This window comes from Rousettus aegyptiacus, unplaced genomic scaffold (assembly GCF_014176215.1).
Source record: "Rousettus aegyptiacus isolate mRouAeg1 unplaced genomic scaffold, mRouAeg1.p scaffold_m13_p_17, whole genome shotgun sequence".
In the NCBI taxonomy this organism is placed as follows: Eukaryota; Metazoa; Chordata; class Mammalia; order Chiroptera; family Pteropodidae; genus Rousettus; species Rousettus aegyptiacus.
Genome location: NW_023416292.1, coordinates 33122783 through 33147870, shown reverse-complemented (window position 1 = coordinate 33147870; position 25088 = coordinate 33122783). Strand labels below are relative to the sequence as shown.

At 44.7% G+C, this 25088-nt stretch overlaps 1 protein-coding gene and 2 pseudogenes across 1 annotated transcript in view; 1 reads left to right on the top strand and 2 right to left on the bottom strand.

Annotated features, from left to right (window-relative positions):
• The window catches only part of LOC118612912, a 41486-nt pseudogene extending 21174 nt beyond the window's left edge, over positions 1–20312 (top strand).
• Positions 6090–6207, bottom strand: LOC118613103 (annotated as a pseudogene).
• Positions 17290–25088, bottom strand: part of SLC16A1 (solute carrier family 16 member 1) — a 32995-nt gene continuing 25196 nt past the window's right edge. Inside the window, exons 4-5 of the mRNA XM_016124335.2 lie at positions 22999–23868; positions 17290–21286 (exon numbers count right to left, since the gene is read on the bottom strand). Of these exons, the coding sequence (XP_015979821.1) occupies positions 21012–21286; positions 22999–23868 (1145 nt within the window). The 3' untranslated portion in view covers positions 17290–21011. The remainder of the gene's footprint in view (positions 21287–22998; positions 23869–25088) is intronic.

The following is a 25088-nucleotide window of genomic DNA, read 5'->3' as shown; positions in this document are numbered from 1 at the left end:
CGGTGTCCAGAGAGGACAGAGGTACTTTGTCCTCGTGCCCCTGAGTTGAGCTAAGGGAAGGGGACGAGCAGGAGGCAGACCCCGGTGGTGGCAGCGGGAAGGAGACAGCTCCCAGAGTGACACCCACAATCTGAGCCTCGATTTTATTATCTGCTGATTTAGTCTTAGGATTAGAGCAGAAGGCATCAGAGATCAGTGCCCATATTTTTATCTTTGTAAGGAAAAAGTGTGAGACTTTGGAAGTATGTGGGAGCCAGGACCTGGAGAGCTCATCCTCCCAGGTTACCTCTGCCTGATTTGTCTTTGACTAGGCTATTTTACAACTCTTGAGAGCAGGGGTCCCCAACCCCCAGTTCGCAGACCAATACCAGCCCATGGCCTGTTAGGGACCAGACCATACAGCAGGAGGTGAACAGCGGGCCAGTGAGTGAAGCTTCCTCTGTATTCGCAGCCGCTCCCCAGCGCCGGCATCACCGCCTCAGCTCCACCTCAGACCATCGGGCATTAGATTCTCACAGGAGCCCCGGTCCCTGGTTCCAAAAAGCCTGGGGACCGCTGATTTAGAGGTAGAAGTTAATTTTAAAAGCACTAATAGTGCTTGAGAAATGCAAATTGTTGACTATTCCATAATTGGAATGTAATTGATTCCTGTGGATATTGACCAATTTTGCCAGTTCTTATACCTTTGCAACTGTTTATAAATTTATTTCAGCATTTCTCATCTGCCTTTCGACTCGTGGTTCTTTGCATTTTCTTCGGAATTGGTTGTAATGTCTCAGGGCTTCCTCATTAATTGATGAGTAAACTCTTTGACACAGGTGCATTTTATACCAGTATAAGAGTTGTCATTGACTGGAATTGGGACATGTGTTGGATTGTATGTTTCTTGAGGCTTCAGTTATGATTTTTAAACAATAAAAAGTTCTCCCTGAAAAATAAAAGTCATTGTATCCTCTTTGAATATTGTTGATCATAAACAGAAAGCCAACTCGCTATTTCTCTAGCAAAATGGGTTTATTTGGGAATAACGAGAAATTGCAGTCTGGAAGGCGCAGCCAACCGTGGTGGCCGTTTGCAAGTTCACTAAAACCGAAAGAGGAAACAGGAAACAGGGAAGGACTGTTAGGAAGAGCGTCCCTTGTCATCCCTCCCTGATCAACATAGGGCGTGAGAGCTTCCCCTTTTGGCTTATTTCACTTTAAATGAGGTTTCTGTTTATTCATTTTTAATAATATTAACCCCTTAACCCAGAGAGGGGATGGGACCTTCCTGAGATCACATAGTTTAGCTGTGCCAAAGCCATGACCAGAACCCAGACTTCTTTTGGCTTCTCTAGGGTTAGTAATTTCTTATGTACTTCCCAGCATTGTCACGAAGACCAGAGGTAGGAGAGAGAAGAGAAGGCGGTGTGACCAGTGAGACATGCCTTGCAGAGGTGAGGCCTTCCTGTGTGGGCTGAGGTGGGGAGAGGAGGTCCCTGAGGGCCTGGGTTCCAGCCTCACGTACCAGACACGTGAGTATGGCCAGGTCATCTAGCCCCCCTGGTCCCTTGACCTGCCCCACTTGCCTCACAGGGCCCCGGGGAAGAGGCGAGGGAGAGGGGAGGCTTGTAAAAGCTGTGGTGATTTCAAATATGTATGTTCACATGTTCTTTGTTACTCTTGTCTTCAAGGGGTGGAGTGTGGGCTGCCTGGAGTGTGGGCCGGGTTCGGTAACTTCCTTCCTTCCCTTGAGTGTGGGCCGGATTTGGTAACTTACTTCTAACAGACAGGTTAAAGGAGAAGTGTTGGGGTGTGTTTAGAGTATGTGCGTGTGAGAGAGAGAGGGGGTGAGAGACACAGACACAGACACACTAGGTCATAAAACGGCACTGTGGCGTTCACCTTGGTCACACTCCCTAGTCCGTGGGAAAGCCAGCTGCCCTGTCTTGAGAATACTCAGCTACCCCCTGGCGAGGCCCTTGTCGTGAGGGACTGAGGCCTTCAGTCAAATGGCAGAAGTCCCTTTTTATCAATCATTTCTTTAAATGCAAATGGATTATACCTTCCAAAGACATAGTTTGGCAGAATGGATAAAAACACATGATCCAACTGTATGCTGTCTCCAAGACACTCACTTTAAGCCAAAGACACAAATAGATTGGAAGTATGGAAAGAGGTATTCCATACAAATAGCAATCCAAAGAGAGCAGAGGTGGCTGTACTAACGTCATACAGAATAGACTTTAAATCAAAAAATGTTACAAGAGGCAAAGAGGGATATTATATATTTATAAAAGGGGCAGTAGAGCAAGAAGATAAATAGTTATAAACCTTTACATACCTAATAACAGACCAGAAAAATATATGACCCAAAGACTCACAGAAGTGAAAGGAGAAATAGAAAGTTCCATTACAATGGTTGGAGACTTCAGTACCCCACTTCGGTCATGCATAGAACAACCAGACGGAAGATAATTAAGGAAATAGAGAACTTGAACAACACAATAGAACAACTAGATTTAACAGGTATATACAGAACACGCTACCAAACAACAATTGCATACGCATTCTTCTCAAGTGCACAGGGGACAGTCTCAGGATTGATCCTATGTTAGGCCACAAACTAAGTCTCTGTAGGTTAAAAAAGATAGGTATATGCATCTTCCTCCTCAATCACAGTGGGATGAAGTTAGAAAGTAATAACATAAGAAAAACTGTAAAATTTATGGAATTGTGGAAATTACACACTTCTAAACAACCAATGGATCAAAGAAGAAATCACGAGGGAAATTAGAAAATACTTAGAGATGAATAAAAAGTGAAGACACAGCATAACAAAACTTACGAGATGCAGCAAGTGTTCATAGCAACTTATAGCTATAAACACCTACATTAAAAAAAGCAAGAATGATTATAGATCAGCAACATAACCTTATACCTTAAGGAACTAGGAAAAGGAACAAACTAATCCCAAAGCTAGCCCAAGCGACGAAAAAAAAACACAGCAAGCATCATACCCAATGGTGAAAGACTGAATATTTTTCCTTTAAGACCAGGAACAAGGCAAAGAAGCCTGCTTTCACCACTCCTGTTCAACATAGTACTGGATGTTCTGGCCAGGGCGGTTCGACCAGAAATAAACAAACAAACAAATGGCATCCAAATAGGAAAGGAAGATGTAAAATTATATCTGAAGATAACTAGATAGTACGTGTAGTAAACCCTAAGGATTCCACACACACCAGAACTAATAAATGAATTCAGCAAAGCAGCAGATACAAAGTCAACGTACAAAAGTCATTTGCATTTCTAGACACTAACAGTGAACAGTCTGAAAAGGAAATTACAAAAGCAATTTCATTTACAATAGCATCAAAAAGGATAAAATACTGAAGAATTAACCAAAGAGGCGAAAAATTTGTACAACGAAAACTATAACACATTGCTGAAAGAAATTAAGGACATAAATAAATGGAAACACATCCCATGTTTATGGATTAGACGACTTAATATTGTTAAAATGTCAGTACTACCCACAGCAATCTATAGATGTAGGGCAGTCCCTATCAAAATCCCAATGATTTTTTTTTACAGAAATACATCTCAAAATTCATGTGGAATCTCAAGGGTCCCTGAATAGCCCAAATCATCTTGAAAAAGAATGAAACTGGAGGATTCACACCTCCTGATTTTAAAACTAATTACAAAGCTACAATCAAAACTGGAATTGGCATGAAGACAGACATAATGGCCAATGGACTAGAATAGAGAACCCAGAAATAAACCTTTATATATAGTCAAATGACATTTAACAAGGCTGTCAAGACCTCTATGGGGAAAAGGACAGTCTTTTCAATGAGCGGTGCTGGGAAAACTGGAACTCCACATACCAACGAATAAAGCTGGACCCTTACCTAACACCACATACAAAATTAACTCAAAATGGGTCAAGGACCCAAATGTAAAAATGAAAACAATAAAACTCAGGAGAAAGCATAGGATAAAAGCTTCACAACATTGGATTTGGCAGTGATTTCTTGGATATGACACCAAAGGCATAGGTAACAAAAGAAATAGTAGACAAATTGGACCTCATGAAGATTGAAAAATTCTCTGTGTCAAAGGACAGTTAACAGGGTAACAAAGACAACCCACAGAATAGGAGAAAATATTTGTAAATCGTATAACTGAAAAGGGGTTACCATCCAGAATCTATAGACAACTCCTAGAACTCAACAATGAAAATACAACCTGATTCGAAACTGGACGAAACACTTGAATAGACATGTCTCTAAAGAAGATACAAATGGCCAATAAGCGTATGAGGTGCTCAATATCATTAATCATTAAGGAAATGCAAAGCAAAACCACAATGAGATACCGCCTCATGTCCATTAGGATGGCCACCTCATATCCATTAGGATGGCCATTATAAAAACAACAACAATAACAGAAAACAGGTGTCGGGAGGCTATGGAAAAATTGTAACCCTTGTACACAGTTGGTGGGAATGCTAAATTACACAGCCACTATAGAAAACAGTATGGGGGGGGGTCCTCAAAAAGTTAAAAACTGAATTACCATATGATCTGGCAATCCTGCTCCTGGTATACACCCCAAAGAATTGAAAGCAGGGTGTCAAAGAGATATTCGTACACCCGTGTTCATAGCAGCAGCACTCAAAGTAGCTAAAACATGGAAGCAACCGATCAGTGAACTGATCAACTGATCAACTGATCAGTGAATTGATAAGCACTTATGTGGCGCATATACATAATGGAATAATATTCAGGCTTAACAAGGAAGAAAATTCTAACATACACAACATAGATAAACCTTAAGGACGTGCTAGGTGAAATAAATCAGTCACAAAAGACAAAATCTGCACGATTCCACTTGTATAAGATACTTAGAGTATTCAGATTCATAGGAACAGAAAGTAGAATGGTGGCTGCCAGGGGCTGGGAGAAGATGGGAATGGAAAATGTTAAAAACAAGACAACAATCCAGCAATCCCTTTATTGGATATTTACCCTAAAGACTTGAAAACTCAAATCCGAAAAGATATTTGTACACCGATGTTCATAGCAGCATTATTCACAGTGGCCAGGACATGGAAGCAACCAAAGTGTCCTACGATAGATGATTGGATAAAGAAGATGTGGTACATACATACGATGGAATATTACTCAGCCATAAGAAGAGATGAAATACTGCCATTTATGACAATATGGATGGACCTCGAGATAATCATGCTAAGCGAAATAAGCCAGACAGAAAAAGTTGAAAATCACATATCACTCGCATGTGGGATATAAACCTAAAAGCAACAAATGAACAGGACAGAGACTCATGGACATGGCGGTTACCAAAGGGGAGCGGGGAGAGGGAGGGAGGCAGGGTAAGGGGGTTGAATATGTGGTGAGAGAAGGAACTCTAACTATGAGAGGGGAACACACAGTGTAAATATGTATATGCCTCACTGTTAAAGTGTGCAGCTGAAACGTACTGGATTTTGTTAACCAATGTCACCATAAAAAAGATAAAGAAATAAAAAAACGAGACAACAGGCCCCGAACAGAGCTGCTTATACTAAGCCCCATGTCACCAAACTGAGACTTAACTTCATTGCAGTTCTGGCTTTCCTAGAAGTGGAATCTTACAGATCGGGAATCCCCTGATTAGCACTAGAGCATCTGCCCGCTCTCTGCCCTTCCCTGAAGGAAGAGGCCGTTGCAATAACCAACCCTCTTTTTTCCCAGTATAACTTCCTTGTTTCTATTTCCTTCTGCTTGTAAAAGTTTTTCATTTTGTGCAGTTCTTGGAGTTCCTTTCTATTTGCCAGATTGGACACGGCCCGTTCAAATTGATTTTTGTTCAGATAAACTGTTCAAAAATGTTAATATGCCTCAGTCTATCTTTTGAGAAGTTATTATTTAATGGATATAGAGTTTAAGTTTTACAAGATGAAAAGAGGCATGAAGATGGGTGGTGGCGATGGCTGCATTTACTACCCCTGAACTGTACACTTAAAAATGGTCAACAGGGTACATTTTATGTCATGTGTATTTTATCACAGTAAAAAAATTTTTTTTGTTGTTTTTTTGATGCCTACAGCATCTGGTTTTCCTAGGTATTAACCATCCAAGTACTAACCAGGTCCAACCCTGCTTAGCTTCCAAGATCAGATGGGATTGGGCTTATTCAGGGTGGCATGGCTGTAATAAAAATTTTGGGGAAAAAAAAAAAAAAGCAAGTGAAAGCATGAAGTTTAGGACAGCAGTCACCTGCTGGAACAGACAGGAGGGCGTGGGTGAAGAGGAAAATATAACTCGTTAAGTGATGTTTCAGCTTTCTGGTTGGGCGGCAGGTTCGGAGGTGTTAACTACGTTATGTTTTGTAACTAACATTTTGTTAAATGTGTCCTTTCATATGCACAGAAGATTGTATTTTAAAATATAAGTGAGAAAATATTCAGAGGTAAAAGTAGGAGGGAATCTAATTTGGAGGCAGGCCAGTTAGAAGTAGAGAGCGTGGGCCGTGACACAACTGTGCCACCCTTGGGACATCGGGGTCCAGGGCTCTGGGAGAAGGGCGCGTGTGAGTTTAGGAGGGAAGCCTGGCGGCAAGGCTGCAGGTCTGGCCTTGTCCACACGAGGGCGCCCCACGCCCCGCACTGCCACATCCAGCCTGGGAGAAGGCTGGAATGGAGGGAAGATGGGGAGGAGGCCTTCTGGCCGGGAGAGTGTGGGGGAAGTGTCCTGTCTGCAGAGACTAGGCCCTCTCTCCAGGTTTCGTGTGTGACCAGCCTCGAAGGTCAGTGTGAAATCCCTGTGGCAACTGGAGACACAGCCTGCTTTCAGGCCCTGAGTAATTCATGCGTGTGCATGTCGGGGCTGCCTGCATGGGGGCAGGGGAATGTTTGTTTATCGAGGTATTAAGAGGTATGTGTGTGTGTGTGTGTGTGTGTGTGTGTGTGTGTTTGCGTGCGCGCGCGCGCTGTGCTGGGAGTGGCTGTACATAGGGGTGTGGGGGTGCGGGTTTCTCCAGGAAAACAGTAGAGGGTGGGAGGGGGTCATGGGAAGGGGCAGTTCTGGCTTCCGGAGGCCTGGGCTGGGACTGACAAGGAGGGGAACCCGAAGCCCACGCAGGTCGCAGGTCGCAGGTCAGCTGGCTTTCCCCCTCGGAGGGGTCCCGGGTCTGAGAGAGGCAGCATAAGCCTTTGCCTTGGGCCTGGCCCAGCAGGGCTGTGTCCTGAGGACTTCCCTGTGAGTTGCGAGTCTGCGGATCCCCCCGCCTTCCAGTGGCCGTTAGTTACCTAGCAGAGGTAATTCACTGAGGCTGCCAGGTCCTGGAACCCTCGAAGTCCTGCTGCTCAGGGGCCTGGTGTCACCGGATGTGCCCAGGGGTGACACAAGAAACACCATTGGTCTCACTTTAGGCCAAAACATTTTTTTTTTTCTCCTGAAAGCTGCCTGGGGAGGTGGCAGGGAGCCCAGGTTTGCGGATAGCAGAATATGCCACCCCAAAATATGCCTCTTGGGCAGAATGATTATTTTGAGCTGATTATTTTGAGAAGCAACAGATACCAGAGAAGCTCTGAAAACACTGTGGAAATTACTCTTTTGAAAGGGAAATTTACATTATAAAGGAAACCTCCATTTGCAAGGGCGCCTCCCTCTTGGTCCTAGGAAGAGAAGATGATGCTAAGTCATAAGAGAATCTTCTATCAGTGGAGAAGGCGATGACCTAAGTCTCTCTAACAAGCCTTGCCCTTGTTTACCCTGCTTTTCTTCGTGACCTTCCATTGCTGGCCTCCCCTCTACGCCCATCTTCCTTTCTCTTGTCTTTAGCTGAAGATGGTATTTAAGCTGCTGGCTTGGGCCACGTGGGAGAGTTAACTCATTTTTCCCTGAATACCTCCCATATATGCATGAGGTATATAGATAATAAACGTCGGTTCCCTTTTCTCATGTTATTCCTTCATTCCAGGGGTCTCAGCCTAGAACTCAGAAGGGAAAACTGTTTTTCTTCCCCTCCAGCGGGGACAGCGACCAGGGGCCTAGAGTCTTCTCCCCGCTCCCACGCGCTCGCCGACAGCTACTGCACACGGATAAGCCCCGTAAGCTGTACCCTGGCCTGGCGTCTCAGCCGGAGCTTTAAGAGCATTAGGGCGGGTGGAACGTAAACCCAGGGTGGGAGCCTCCAGCCAGCAGGGTGGGGGGAACTGTCCCAGGGCAGGGGGAAGATGAGTCCTGAAGCTTCTCAGAGCCAGACTAGGAGGAGCATTAAGAAGCCCGGGAGTCCTGCGCAGGATGCTACAGAGCCTGGGCCACCGCGGCTGTTAGGGGGAGGCGAAGAGCAGAGCCTCACAGAGCTCCAGTCGATCCGTCTCTCCTAGTCCAGACTTCTCCCCAGCAGACCTGCCCCTCACAGCCTGGCCGTGGCTCAGTACGGCCCCTCATTCCCCGGAGCTCCATCCTTAGGCCCAGCCCAACGACCACAGTAGAGAGATCTCAGGGAACATCCTTCTGAGATGTTGAGATGTGACTGCTCTAGGGGAGAGTGGCCCTTGGCAGGGAGCAGGGGCTCCAGTGAGTAAGGCTTAACCACCCTGTAGTGGGGGGGGGGGGGGATGCGGGGGGAGCAGAGTTTGCCACTCCAAAATCTCCCTTTTGGGATGTTGATTATTTTTACGAATGAAAAGCCTCAGAAAAAACTCTGACCTTTCCTTCAGTGCCTAAAAATTTTGAAAGAGGACCTGCTCCAGGAAGAGTGCTATCTTGCTAGATAACTGTAGTTTAATATGAACCCTGTGTGCAGACAGGGAGGAACCTAGCAAGGCCCATTTGATCAAAGTCCTGTTTGTGTCCCAGGGTTAAAGATGTCACAGCAAACACTTATTTACCAACATTTGCTTTTCTGCCTCCATGGCATAGAGCCTTGACTACTCTGTCAGTCCTGGAGTGCCATATGCTTCTGGAACAGTCTTTATATACATATGTAGTAAACTGGTTATTTTCTCCTGTAAATCTGTCTCATGTTAAGTTGGTTATTAGACCAGCCGGAAGAACTTAGAAAGGTAGAAGGAAAATTATTTTTCTTTCCTCACACAGCCACTAAGTGGAAGGCACTGGTATCGGGCCTGGGTTGGTTAAAACTCCAGCTCAGCCACCTAGTAGCCATGTGACCTTAAATGAGCAAATTACTTCACCTAATTGAACCTCAGTTTCATTATCTGCAAAATGGGAACAATAATCACCTTGCAGAATTATGAAGATTTAGAGTTTAGAAGCGTAGAGTACTCCGTCAGTAGTAAATGCTGTTACTACCGTTATTTTCTAATGCCCAGACCTCCCTAGAATGACCTCAGGCCTGTTGTCTCAGATAAGAGCAATCCTGTAATTTGCCTGCACTACCGTGATAGTGATGGGTATGAAGTTAATATGTTACTCAGGCAGTAATGGTTTCATGTCCCTGTTTATAAGAGCCTTGGGCTGAATCTACTAGTTGGCAGGCAGCAAGTCCTGTGGGTGAATATATAGGTGGATCTCTCTCTCTGGGATTTCACAGCAGAAGGAATACAGAGCTTTAAGAGCAGAAAGAGACCAGGGGTGGCTGCCTGTTCCAGTAGGGGTTGGAGCCCAGGGCCTCTGATGTCCTTTGTACCTTTTCTATCATGGGGATGAGGGGTGAGGGGGAGGAAACAGGGCCTCAGTGTGGGCTGTATGTCCACAGCTTACCCTTCCTCACTGCTTACCTGCAACCTCCCATCCCTGCCCGAGCCTCCAGTCATGCAGTTCAAATTCACTTAGACGAGGCAGGGAGAAGCCGCCCTGGTTCCTGGCACATAATAGCTGCCTGAGAAACATCGGTGGAACCGAATTGCATGCAGGCCATAAAGTGGATGGGAGGGAAGGGGCTTTTTGTGAACCGAGTCCAGAGGCGGGGAGCCTGTGGGTGGGTACCACCCTAGATCAAGTGCGGGAGTAGATGGGGCCCCACCCTTACGGGTGTGCCCCTGTTGAAACCTGGCAGCCACCCCGGGGTCCTCCCTGCTCCCACTGCCACCGCCCTCCTGTTCCGTCTGCCTCCTCATAAACTCCTGTGAATCCGCTCGGCCCGGTCCCTTGTCCTCCTCTGGTAGCCATGATTCCAGCCCAGACGCAGCAGTGTCGCGACCGAGATCCTCGCCTGCCCTCTTCCAGCCTGTTGCACAAACCACCTCGAAGTGCTATTTCTGAAACCAGAAAGGGGATGATACTTCTCCCTGCTGAAATACCTCCTGTGTCTTCCCAGTGCCCACAGGATGAAGCTCAGATTCTCCAAAGCCACACGTGCAGTCCCACGAGACATCCGGGGCCCTGCTTTCCTCTCCAGCTTCGTTCCTGAACCACTGCTCAGTGCCCTGGTCAGACCGAACTGTCCTCTCGTGGAAAATGCCAAACACCCTCCATCTGCCAGGGGTTCGTACAAGTATGTGCTCCCTCAAGGGGGAACTTAGCATTGTCGCTAACACACACACACACACACCCCCTGGTTTCCCCCTGCTTGACTTAGTTAACTTCTAGTTCTCCCTAGTTTTAGACACCACTCCTACTGGAAAGCTGTCACTGACCTCCCTTCTCCCCCAGACTGGCCCAGGGGCCCCCTTCTGCCCTGAGCGCCACGGGCTCGTAGGATGCACTTCTACACAGACCACGTTGCTGTGGGATTCCCCTTCACGCTCCCCTGGAGTCCCGTCGCTTCTCCGGGGGAGGCCCTGCCGCCCACGCTCCTGTCTCCTAGGGCCTAGCCCGGCGCAGGCCCGCGGCAGGCAGGGAGCCTCAGCCACTGCGAGGTTCGCGGGGGGCCCTTGGCTGAGCGCCTGCCGCGTGCCCGGAGCGGTGGGGGCGCTCTCCAGGCACAAACGCGGTCGTCCTCACGGGGTCCACCTGCCCCCAGGGGCCGTTCCTGCCCGTGTCCTGTCCTACAGAGGAGGCAAGGCGGAGAGCTCGAGCTGCATCTCCCAAACTGACTCCTGCGAGAGTGGCGGTGCGTGTCGTGACCCAGGCTTAGTGCATCTGGAAGGCGGGAGGAGCCCGAGGCCGGCTTCCCGCTGCAGACGGGGTCAGGCAGCCACGCGGCTCCTGCAGCAGCGTCCGGCGTGCGTGCCCCGCCCGGGCCGCAGCAGTGGAGGCCCTGCTGTCCCCGGGTCACAGCCATGTCGGCGCGTCCAGTGTCGGTAGTGCCAGTGACAACCTCCAGATGCCCACCTTCCCTTCCTGCCCAGGCCGAGGGAGCAGAGCGTTCAGAGGCTCAGCCTCCCCTCCTCCCTCCCCACCCAGCCATCCCATAAGCACCTAACCATCCAGATCAAGTCACTTTTGTTCAAACTTCCTCAAGTGGCTCCTTTTTCCTGCACTGCACTCTGGCGGATAGAACTCATTGTCCTTTTTTTTCAGATGAGGAAACTGAGGCACAGAGCCACACAGCCAGCGAGTGGGAGAGCCAGGCTCCAAAACCAGGTCTCTGAGCCCAGAGCCCAGATCGCTCTTGCCTCTTGCCTCAGGGAGTGTGTGTGGTGTGTGCCAGGTGTGGGAGGAGGATCAGTGGGCCGGGCTGATGTCACGGCAGGTCATGAGAAGCACAGGCAGCTCAGGTTCCTGGTGACTTTCCCAGAGGCCGAGGCTGACTCAGATGGGACGTGTGGGGCAGGGAGGCTGCTGGGATTGCCCAGCCCTCAGGGCACCACGCCAGGACCTCCCGTGGTTGGATAGGGGTTTGCCAACCCGGATCGCGGAGAAACGGAGAATCAAGAGGTTTCGGAAGTGTCCCCAGGCCCGTGGGTCAGGCGGCCAACTTGGGTGGCACCACCGTGGTGAACTTACAGTGGTGTGGTCTTGTGTCGCAGGGCGGAACGGAGCTTGGGAGCCTGATGCCATCTGAGTCTACCACGTAGACCAGAGAATTCAGGGGTGCGGTATGGCAGGCACTCGGGGTGGACGTTCCTGCCAGCTCCTGAGCACATTCCTTCCTATCGGCCACAAGAGTGTCCAGCAAAGAACTGGCAAACCACACGAGTTGTTCGATGCCTCCGGTATTTAAGGGACAGCAGTCCTGGGCTGACCACATCTGAGGACACTGAGCAAGGCAGTGGTCTCGTCCCGTCTGTCAGTTCATTCCTTCATTCACTTATTCATTCTTTATTATATATTCAACAAGTGAGTGCTGTCCCGTAACAAGCATGTTCAGATCTGCTCCCTGCCTCACAGAGCTTGCATTCTAGGGGAGACCCCATTTTCCTGAGTTTCCTTGTTGATCGATCCCCCTTTAAAAATACCGCCTCTCAGCAGGTGAACACCATCTTCCCTGCCGTAACTTTAAGCGTCCTGGTTCCCTGAGGGAGACTTTGGGAATGCTTCAGGTTGCCCCTGTCTGTAATGACCACCGTTCCCAACACTGGAGGGGACACAGACCTTAATTTTCCACTGCCGCTTGTCTGCCAACAGAAGTCTAGCCCCAAGGCAGGAAGGGCAGGGGGTCTGGCAGCGGGAGTAGAACAGATCCTTTTCATTCACCTCTCGGAGGCTGCCCCTCATCCTGCGCTCACAGGCACCTCCTTCATCTTAGTCCCTTCAACAAACCTGGGCTTGGGCAGCACTGTCCTCCAGCCCTTGAAGTACAGCTTCGAGAGCTTCCAGGGCCCTCACCACACCATGTCGTAAGCACTGATATGTCTTTTTATTGCCCCCGTAGACTGAGAGCATCTTGAAAACAGAGACCAGACTCATTCATTGTTTTCCCTCCCCAGCCGGGGGCCTAGCACGTAGTCTGTGCCTGAGGCACGCTTGTCTGTCAGTCTTCCCCGCGTCCCACACAGCTCTCCCTGGACGCTCTTCCCTGGGGGAGGTGCAGCCTTTCCTCTCTCCCCCCAGTTCCAGCATCCCTTCCTGCAGAAGCTTCCGAAAATCAAAAGGAAGCTCTCACTGTGTGTGTGTGTGTTGTTCTCTCATCTCAAGAAGCTCGAAGTCTGGCAGGGGTTAGAAAAGCAAACATGAGCATAATCCACTGTGGCGCTGGGAAAACAGTGAGACTTTCAGGCGGGAGGGAGCGCTCGGAGTTCCCGGCGGGATGCTGTGCGCGTCGGGCTTCCAGGTTCCCTGGTTCACTAGCGGTCTGCGCGTTGGAGTGTCTTTTGCTGGGCGATTTTACAACAGATGCATGTAACTTGTGAAGGCCGATGAGCGTGCAAATGTTTCCTGTCTGACGTGTGATGCAAATTGTTTCTGTTCATGGCAATTCAAATACATTTGGACCAGTAGAGAATAAATCTCTTTTGAGGCAGTTGTAAAACCTTACTGGTTCCCACCTTAATGAGTCATATAAGCATGTTTATTTATGTGAGTCATGACTTTACCATTCTGAGAGTTATCCTTTAACAGTGGTAAGAGCTGTCTCTGGCACAGGTGGTGAAAATACCACCTAAGTATTGGAATACTTATTCTGTGTCAGGTACCATGCCAAGGGTTTTATAGTCACTGCCTTATTTAATTCTCATGACAACCCTACACACTATTCTGTTAGGAGTCGCATTTTACAGATGTAGAAACTGAGGCTTAGAGGTTAGGTAACTTGCCTGAAGACTCAAGAGTTAGTAAGTGGCCTATCTGAAATTTGTACCTAGAGACCTGGGATTTGCTTGCAAAGATTCGTACTCTAACTGCACTATAGATAAAAGGGCAATCAAAACAAACTGGGGAATCAGGTTAGGTCCTCATGCCAAGAGGACGTGTGAACTGAGTTTCAAAGGATGAATGCGAGTCAGTGGAGGAGGAAGGAGGGAGGGCCAGGTTCCCAGGCACAAGTTAGTGTGTAGGCTGGCAGAGGTCTTCAGCAAGGCCCAGCACTTAGGGATCTAAGTTCAGCTGGGCTGGAGAGCAGGGCGTGGGCTGACTGGCAGGAGATAAGAGCTGTGGACTTTATCCTCAAACTATAGGATTTTAAGGAGAGGAGTGACATGACTAGATGAGTTTTATTATTTTTATCTTTATTGCTTTTATTAAAGTTATAAAAACAGCTGAAAGATTTGGCCTTTCGAGAGAAACCGTTTTTGGCAGCAGCACTGAGGCAGGCCTGAGGTGGTTGGCGGGAACAGAGGTAGGGAGGCTGGCAGGGAAGAAGAGAAGGAGGGGACGGCAAGAAGAAACAGTGAAGCTGCTAAACCTACACCTTCGGGCACCTGATGAAGTGCGCGGTGCACGGGGCCGGGCCGGGCACACGCAGGGGGAGCGCGGGGGCCATCCAGTGCCTCGCCTAGAGAACCTGCTGCAGGCCTGTTCTTGCGCGTGTAGCACCTTGGAAACATCACGGTACTTGGAATTTAGGAGCAAAAGCGTTCTTACCAAAAAGTCTCTGTAGTTCCCATTCTGAAAAGCACAGATAGACCCCGATACAAAAGGACCCGGGCCCCTTTCTCCTGGCCTTAAAGGAAAAAAAAAGCAATGAGGAGAAAGGAAAAGAAACGTAAGCCATAATGACAACCACCATTATAAACCTCTTGATGATTATGCACATACAGATTGTCATCGCACCAGGTGATTTTTAAATCCCAGTCCAGTTCCCCTCTTGGCTTCTTAATGGCAGCTGGCCATTTCCTCTTGGGACCTGGCCAGAGTAAGCTCAGGAAATGCAAACTTTTAATTCTGCAATCAGTAAAGCATATTAGAAAAGTAAATCCACAAGTGAAGAAAGCACATTATGAATTCCAAAGCTAGGAAAGAGGACCGTTAAGATTGTGAATTTGTTGGGGGCAAGACCACTTTACTCCCCTCGTTCTGATGCGGTACCCCCTAGCGATGGCTTTGATCACTCGCCCTTCAAGATGAGCCAGGATTAGGCCTCTTCCAGCCCTGGACGTTTCCCGCTTCCACCCACCACACTCTGGCTCTAGCCACTGAGCTGTCTGCAGTCTTGCTTTGTGCTCTTCTGACGGCAGAGGATGAAGGCCCAGCTAAAGGGTTGCCACTCTTTGTTATACCCACTGCCCTAGGATTTTGCATGAGTCAGACAGAATATACTTGAAAGGCCTTTGTAGACTCTGACGAGCTATACAAATATTACCAGCTCTTCTTTATTGTTCTGGTTGATGATTTAACTGGCACTTGCTTTACTGCACTGCAGAATATCAAGCAGATTCGGATTAACTTTTACAACTACTGTGTGTGTGCTCAATATACTACAAGATGCTATGTACTTTCATACTTACTCCTCACAATAATTTCATTATGTTTATTTTACCGAAGAGGCTCAGAGAAGTAAACTTTCACAAGAACATACTTTTTGTTCTTTTTTAGGCCCGCCCGAGACTGGGTTAGAGCCTCCCTCTCACAGTACCTCCCTACACAATTTTCCCCACCAGACTAGAGGCTGTGGGTGATGGGAACTGGATCTTGTTCAGTTACATCTCCTCTATCCAGCAAATGGGCACATAGAAGATGCTCCAAAAAACGCTGTTTAGATGAATGAATGAAGGCTGATCTTATATCCATGTCTCTATTCTGAATACAGCTGTTTTCCTTATCACTTGCTGTTCACTGTCTTCCCCTACCAGACTGTTAAGATGCATGGCATTAAAAAACAAAATGCAACAAAGTTACTTTGAAGATCTAATTGGATTTATTAAGCAATTCATGAATCTGGCAGCATATCTCATCTAAGCGACTGGAATAGTGCTCAGATGAGCTGTACAAAATGGAAGGTTATATAAGCAGAAAGAGGGTAGGACTGAGAAGTTAAGAGTGGATTTCAAGCAAGGACACCTTCTCTCAAGGGAAGGCAGGGGTCTTTATCAGGCAGATTACCTTACAAGCATTGATCAGGAAATTCCAGACTGATTGGGTTAAAATTCCACTCTTGGGAGAGGCTGAAACTGCAATTAGGTTAGTTAGTAAGTTTTGGTTTGGTGACATGGCTTAACAAAAGTGACTCCAATTTGGCTGGCTCTTTCTTTTTCTAACGATGGGAAGACACACTGTGTTTCTTTCGTGGCTGGATTCTCGAAGCCTAAGAATAATGTTTTAGGACATCAAAAAGGTCCGATAAATGCTTGTTGGTAAATTAACAAATGATAGCTGGGCAGACAAGCAAATTCTACTCCTGTTTTTGTGACATCAGTGGTATTTTTTTCTGATGCTGATTTCAGTAAGATGTTTGAGACTGTGTGCGATGCCGTGACTTGGATAACTGCTGAACACTCTGGCTTCTTGAGTTAAACATTCACTTGCAGCTGAATGATGAAATCATAACTTGAGACCATTATGCTCTGTGCTCCTCCCTGTCACATTCACCTCCCTTCATCAGATGAAGCAGGAAAAAAATAACCTACTTGTAATAATCAGCTTCATATTCTACATCAAATGTACTTACTGTTTTTCCCTCTGGAAACCAGTATGTGCTGCACCGAATGTTTTCTTTTAGTATAAAAGTGATCATCACATTAATAACATTTAGACTATGGAGAAAATATAGAAAAAAGTCACTTCTAATTTTACTACGCTCACAAAATGATTAGCATATTAGTGTATGTCCTCTTGAACCCATGCGTGGGTATACCTGTCTCATAAGGACTTCATAACCATCCATTTAGATAGTTATTGATAAAGTTGTAGGATTTTCCAAATAAACTGATAATTTCAAAAACACATAATTTTCTTATATAAATTCCAAATCTGGAATTCTTAGGAAAAAGATGTGAACTCATGGTACTTGACAGATTATGTAACTGCTTTGCTAATGTTATCCCAATTGATCCAGCCACCAACTGACGATAATTTATAATTTAAATCATGTTACTGATGTAGTAGGGAAAATAAAAACCCCATCAGTCTTTCGATTTGCATTTAAGAACATTGCTAGGGAAAAAGAACTTTAATCGTGATAGGTTAGTAGTTATATTTCTTTTCTTTTAAAATCTTCACAAATATCGAGGGGAAATTACATCTGCTAGTTGGGCATCTCTTCCCCATGGAGGCAGTGTACTGTTAGGGTAGAAAGAGCAAGGGCTTTGGGATTCAAATCCACCCTAACTCAAAGAGTTGGACATATATGCACCAACCTTGTGAGTTGTTAGTTTCGTCCATTCATTTACCAAAGAAAGACCATTAATTACATTTGTAAGACTAAAAGGAAGATGTGATCAAAAAGGAGAATGTGATCATTTAGCTAATATTCTTTGAGTCACTCCCCCACTCACTGTCCTCATCAAGTAAGGAACCATCTTGGGAAATAGAAGAGCTCCCCCTCCCTCTCAAGTATTAATTTTCTTTGATTTTTTTTTTTTTTTTTTATGTCAGATGCTTACACTTATGAAGCCTTTGCTTTACACGAGATGTCACATATCAACTAACCTTCATGACAACCCTAGAGAGGTTGGGAGTAATTATTAACACCTTACAAAAGAAACCTGATGCTTAGGGAGGCTAAATAACTTGTTTGATGTCATACAGCCTGTTTGAACCTAGGCGGTAGCTATCTGGCTATCTTGCTAGCTACCCCAGTCTCGTCTAGCAAGTGAGGGTAAAGTCAGCAAAAAATAAATAAATCACTGCTGTTCTGCTGAAGAGAAAGATACTTGACCAATCACTCTCATTTGAATGCTTTTGTCACTATGGCCTAGGACGAATGGCGGAAAGGTGACAGGATCTAAAACTTTAAGGCTAGAACACATTTCAGGAGTGGTGTGCTTGAAACCCCCTTAGATACTTCTAAACTCTGAGGCAACCTGGCTTAATTGCTCACAGTTGGGCAAGTCAGGCAAGCCTGGGCTGTCATTTCCTGTCATGTATTGAAAGAATTTTCATAGTGACACAGTCTATCATTAACCTCTTTCTTCATTTCATGTCTTCTAGGCAAGTGCCTGACTTGATTATTAAAACAACCATGTTGCAAAGGTGGAAATTTACTTTTAACCCTTCTTTACCTTTCCAGCCAAAAGTAAGGGTAGGGGGACACACGTGACTAAGTTTGTTATACTGTAAACCATTTGCTAGGGGAGGTAAAACCCAGACATTTATATTTTTCAGACAAACCAATACCTAGTTTATCAATCTAGAATTCAATACAATAAAACATTGGCTCATACAAAAATATTAAATGGCTTTTAACAATTATTTCTTCCTTTTTAAAAAATAGGATTGATACTGCATATCTATGGTGCAAAAGTAAAATACTAAGTTCAGACAACTCAAGAATCTAAATCATTCATTAATGTGATTAAATTAGAGATAAAAATGCCTCTCTGAATGTCTCCAAATTTATTTTACTATCTTCTTTTCCTGGAGAAATTATTTTCTTGGCTACTTAAGATAATTTAAGTCCTCAAAAGACTTGAGTATAACGTGAAAAGTCTTGTTTGGTATCATGATCATCTGCAATGCCCAGCCCATGTTTCTTAAATAACTTTCCAGCTTTGACTTGTCTGTTCCAGCAAGTGCTCTTTTTGAACTGTCCCCAACCTTTTTAGGCACTGCAGCTATCAAAGAGATGTATACGTTCTGTGACTTACGGTATGGGACAGAGAAAAGCAAAGATAAGCAGGTGCTCTGTATATACATCTGTTTTCTCAAAGCAGCCACTTGAAACTGTGAACTCAGAAGTGCTCACATGAAGTAAGGGATAACACACTGGATCAGAAAGCCTAGCTACTTCCATTGTTGAAGACAATATGGCAACTCACAGAGAGGATGAGCTGACTGTTAACAAGGAATAGAGATAGCACAGAGTAGGCCTATACTGGGTTTTAGTGCTGGGTCTGTTACTGAAATTGATCTTGAATAAATCCCTTAAGCCTGTACCTTCATTGGGAAAAAGTCAGGGTCGGACTGGGTGATAATAGGTTTAGTTCCAGCTTTAGACCCGTTTTTAACCCTCGCTTCTGAATACGGCAGCTCCAGAGCCCTTCCTTCTAATAAGTGGTGGTTAACCTGCACCAAAACCCCCTCACTTCACTAGCAAGACTCAGTGAATGAACAAAGACCAAGCTAGGGATTGTGACTGGCTGTAGCGCAACATTTGGGATTGGGGAAAATAATCCTATACACCTGCCTTATTTAGTTCTTTTTCCCTCCACATTTCCTGTACTTACATTCCCTTACTATCGGTGATCCTTGTTTTAATAGAAAGGGAAAGAGGCACACAGAGATCATGGACCCGGGTCCAAGGAAAATGGCAGAATCCAAACTGGAGCCAAGCCTGTCAACCTGCCAACAGTCACAGCAGGCTTCTCCCATAAATGCCTCCTCCATCTGCCGTGACATCAGGCTCAGAAAGGGAGTTTTCATTGTGGCCTTAGGGTTAACTGCTCTGGATGCTTTCAGAGAACCTGCTTTAAAATTCCCCTCTTGCTTAACATTAAGTAGAGGAAAGGAGAAAAATCAAAATAAGCCATATACACAAAGCCCAAAGCACATAAGCTAAATGATTTGATTTAATATTAGCAAGGGTCAAGTTGAATCTTAATAATGAAAATGGAGACAGTTTCCTCAAAAACAAAAAACAAAAAAAAAACATTTGGAGGAAGAAACATTTCTTAAAAAAAAAAAAAAAATAGTTTATTTGGAAAAGCCAGCCTCTTATACAAGGTTTTTATCTATACTTTCACTGTCAATTACAATATTTTGAAATGCATTGAATATAATATATAAGTCATTGAATGTCTATCATTGTTTTGCCACAATGTAAAAGATATTAGGTTAAAAAATATTTCATTTTCATTCTGGTCCATCTTCCTTCCTATCTTATACTAAACCCCTTTCTCTACTTTCCAGGTAAGGGAAAGAGTCATGAAATTTATAGATTTTTAGAGTAAGAATGTGTCCAATAATTCTAAGCAAAACATAATTATCTTTAAGATCGTCTCAGAAAAAAGAAAAGGAGTTATTTATTGAACTAAAAATATTGAGCAACTTTCCTCCCAATATTCTAGGTTTGCTGGGGGCCAAAACACACAAAGACCGACTATCTCACACACAGCTCTAAGCTAGACACAGATATAAATGAAACCACTATGAATCAAAGGGGAAAAATTCCAGGAAAAACAACAAAAAGATTCCGAGTCTCACAGTTTAACTGAGGTTTTAGAAAAACCTAAGCTGAATTCGGCTGCTGTTTGAAATATCTGTCTACACTTAATTGGATGTATTGTCTTTACCTAAGGAGGCACAAATATGCAGTTTTGTATATTTTAATACTAACTTTAACAGTGAAAAAAAAATAAGTGATCTCAAAAGGGTCAGTGACCACCCAAAATAAGTCTTTGAAAAAGGGTGCCAAAAAAAAAAAAAAAAAAAAAAAGTCACTTAATGAAATTAACTCACAAGAACTTGGCTTCTAATAAGTTATCTTAAGATACTAGAGGGGTGTCGCTGAGTACATTGTGTCTGGAACAGCCAAGATGTTTCCAGTATTTTATGCCTTAAGTTTCCTAAATATATAGCAAGCAGGCACATATGCCAGACAACTATTGATACCAGGAAAATATTTTAGGATTTTATAAAATCCCCAACTTTCAACCTTCTACTTATTAATCTTTCAGTGATAATGTCTGACAAAACAAATAACAGTGAAGCAAGATTAATTTTAAATTTTACACTTGCTTCAAACCAGTTAGTTATTTCTCCTTTTAATGAAACACAAAATAGATGAATTCAGCAGAATGGTTTTAAAAGTTAAGGCTCCCTAAAAATTCTAAAGACTAAAACTTAAGGCACATATTATAATCTTCATGACACTGTTAAAAGCTAAGATTCAAAAAAGCAAACAAAAATTCCCGACTTCCTTCTCTCATTCTTTGCCAACCACTCCCTCCCCAAAGGATATGGCGTTTTTAATTTGGGCTACAGGTAAGGAGTGAAACAAAAATTCCATCAAGGAACACCTGGTAGGATTTCCATACAAATGTCCACTGTTTGCATTGAGCACCACTGGGAGATGACAGACCAGCAGGATGTTTTCAGATACCTTGGGTCACGAGCTGCTCCATTGGCTGCAGGCTCAGACGGGACTCTCCTCCTCTTTGGGGCTGTCTTCTGTGTCTTTCTGCTCTGGAGATTCTGCTGTGTTGGCAACTTCTTTTGGCTTCTCAACATCTACGTTGGTCTCCTCCTCTTTACTTTCCTTTTTCTGCTGCCTCTCTGCTTCCTGTTCTTTAGCCACAAGGTGATAATTGATGCCCATGCCAATGAAGAGAAAGATGCCTGCGACAATGAGGATTCCACCACACACCCAGTATGTGTATTTGTAGTCTCCATATATGTCATTGAGACGACCTAAGGATGCCCAAAAAATAGTTATGTGGATAAACGTAACAAGTATATCTCTTTCTAAATAAAGCTTAAGGATCTACTCAGAAAGCTATCCCCTAAATCCTCAAAGAGCCCACAAATGACAATTGGTTTCAAAAGGAACTGCTAAAAACGACCTGATCTTTTTTTTATGATGTCACACTTGATTTCGGATGGCCTCGCGTGTAGCTATTTCTGGCAACTTGAAAATTAAATCTCGGCAAATTTGAATTGGGAAAGACCTAGAGATCACCTGGAATCAGTTTTCTCAATTCACAATGGAAAAAACTTGCTCAAAAGAGGCTTAGCCTTGGCCAAGGCTTCAGAGCCGATCCAGTCTCCCAGGCCCATGCTCTTTCTCTGACATCAGCATTTTCCACAGAGCACTCCTGTGAACACTCGTCTTATGCTAACACATCATCTAACAGCAATACCTGTGGCACTCTGGGTGCTTAATCCTCACAACAGGCAGATTCTATCATTGTTCCCATCGTGTAATGTGAAAGCTGAAGTACACAGACCTTAGCAAGTCGTCCAAGGTCAGGAAGCCAGTAAGTGAAATAGCTAATATGTATAATATACATTGGTGCACGCATGTACACACACATAATGAGGCTGGAGAGAAAGGTGGGCCAGGCTGTGAGTGGCCCTGCAGGCCACATTAGGGAATTTGATTTTCACCCAATGAGCAATGGGAAGGAACTGGGGAGTTCTGATCGGCTGAAGTAGCAGATGTGCATTCGCAAGGATAATTTTGCCTGCAGAGTAGAAAACAAACTGAAGGTGGCTAGAGTGGATATAGGAAGACCAGTCAGGAGGCTACAGGAAAAGCCCAGATAGGAGATAGGAACTATGGATAAGGAGGTGTTGTGAGGAGAAAGGGGGTAGATTAGAAAGAGATTTAGAAAGTGAAAACTGAGAAGACTTGGCAACTCGTTGGGTGTGGGATGAGGAAGAGAGCAATATCAAAAGACAGCTGTAGGTCGTCTTTATGTTCACTCACCCCCTAAGTCATACTTTCAAAGTATGAGTCACATCCAGGAGAGCCAAATAATTTTTTCACTACATGTTATCTATTGAGCTATTAACTTAAAAGATGAAATATTTGACAACCATAGGAAACAGTTCGCAAATTATATACTCACTAGCTGTGTGATGTAAGGCAAATTATTGCACCTTTCGAAGCCTCTATTTCTTCACTTGTGAAGTGGGAACTCTTAACTATCCCTACCTCGTTGACTTATGAGATATAAGAGGATACCGAAAATGGTTAGGACACTCCCTGGTACACTGTGAGCTTACATGGTAGCTATCATCATCATCATCGTTACTATTACTACTACTTTAATTATTACCACTGAAATAAACTCTATCATTAAGATGTAATCACCATCAGCGCTTCAGAGGTGGAGTTGTATTGTATATGTTTTTCTACAATAAGCATGTACATTTTACGAAGAGGAAACATTTTAAAAAACAATGTCAATTTGTAGAAATATTTGACTCCGCTCTCAGCATGATGGTTTGGTTTGGTTTCATTCAGCTGTGCCCTCGAGCGACCGTGCTGTGCCGCACTGTGCCAGCGCCGACGGGACAGAAGTGGCAGGAGGCTCGCTGACCTCTGCTTCCTGTCCCCTTCCCAATCTCCTGTGCCTGTTTTATGTTAACAGAACCATGGCCAGGGAGACATACTATACCTAAAAGTGGTGGCCCCAGGAGGACAGGACAGCATTCCACGATGGTCACCAATCCCACAGCGCTAGAGAACTTCTGGGGTCCAACGAGGTCCATCAGTGTTTCAAACAGTACCGAGCTGAGCCACCCAAACGCAAACCCAAAGAATCCCGCATAAATACAGAAGCCAACATAGCTGGAAGACAAAGGTGCTAGCAGATGACACACTCCATTTGCAATAACAGAAGCAGCAAAAAAATACTGAACTCGAGGTCTTATCCACTTTGTGTTGGCTACGAGTCCCATAGAGGGTCTGGCCACCATGTCAACGAAAGCCAGAATGGAAAGAAGGAAGGCAGCCTTCTCACTAGAGTAATGCTGACTCTTGCCATAATTACTAAGAAAGACCAAAGGAGTAAATAGTCCAAAAAACATGATCACGTTTCCAGAGAGGTATAGCAAAAAGCCTCTGTGAGTGAACAGAGAAAAGTCCAGAAACGTATTAATTCTTTGGAGGAACGATTGTTTCTCCTTTTTGGGGTTTCCTCCAATAAGATCCGTATTTGCATCACCTGGTGCCATGTTTTTCTCATTAGACTTTCCAGCTTCCTCAATGGTTTCTTTAGCCTTATATTTCTCTGCACTAGTTGGCTTGGGCCCTATCGGTCGCATCAGGGATCCGGCCACACAGCAGTTGAGTAGGAAGCCCCCGAGAATTAGGAAGCTTCCTCTCCAGCCAAACATATCGAAGAAAACTTGATTGAGGGGGGCCAGGGTAGAGAGGAACACAGGGCTGCCTGCCATGGCCAGTCCATTTGCCAATGGCCGCCTCTTGTAGAAATACTTGCCAATCATGGTCAGAGCTGGATTCAAGTTGAAGGCAAGCCCAAGACCTGGGGAGGAGAAAAAAGAATCACATACCGTAATAAATGTCAAAGATATTTGGAATTATTTAACCAGACCAAGAAATTGCTCTTAGAATACTGTCTGGCATGTAGTAAACACTCAATAAATATTAATTATATTTTTATTGCTTATACTATTTAAAGGTGAATAACTGCCTAGTTGTCAAATCTAGCAAAATCAGTTTCTATGGATCACTGTACTTGTAGAAGATCATTAAGTAGACAATTATCAAATAGAAAATAGTTTTACAATAGAAAATGCAATACAAAACTATTCCTTTTACAATAGCACCAAAAACTAAAGTGTGCAATTTATAATGGCTACAATTGTGTAACTTTTCCTGAAGAGTTGGAGAATTAAAAATGACATATACATGTTTTTTGACAAACACAACATTTTCAAGATGTCAGCACTCCCCAAATGAATGCACCAATTTAATGTGATTCCAAGGAAAATGGAGATGACTCTAAAACATACTTAGAGAATACAGGGGAATTGATCAGGAAATTTCTAGTGGTGTGGGAGGAGGAGTGGGACCAGACAGATATTAAAATGGACTTATAAAGCTGCTATCGTTAGAAAAGTGGGGCTCTGACTCGGGAATAGGTAGGTACACACAGATTGATGAAAACAGAAGTTCAAGGACAGACCTGAAATATATATAAACATTAAATGTAAGATTAAAGTGATTTTATCTTACATTTTAAATTACTGCAGAAAGAATCGGTCAGTAAATACTGCTGGTATAAGTAAACACATAACTTCTAGATGCTCTCCCTGGCCGCCTCTTGCTCCTTGCCCTTTACATTGAAGCTATTCACAGAGGCCCAAACCACAGGCCAGAGCAGATCACTCCCCTATTTCAAACCTGCTAATGGCTTTCTATCCATAAGCTTCACCCTGGTCCTTATCTCATACCAGACCATTCTCACCTGTGCTAATACACAGGCTGCTGACTGAGAGCCTGTGTCCCCCGGACTGTCACAGTAAGTTCCCTGTTGTTACTCAGATCTCTGTTAAGGTTGTCTCTTCAGTGAGCCCTCACCTCCGTTAACCACCCCGTCTTCCTCTGTCAGAATACTTTGACTTGAGGCTCTGTCTAGCATTTCTCAGTGCCTGATATTTTTCTTATTTACGTTTTTGTGGCAGTACCATCCACTTCTACCCATGGAAGAGCAAGACTCACCCAACGTGTTCCTCTATCCCC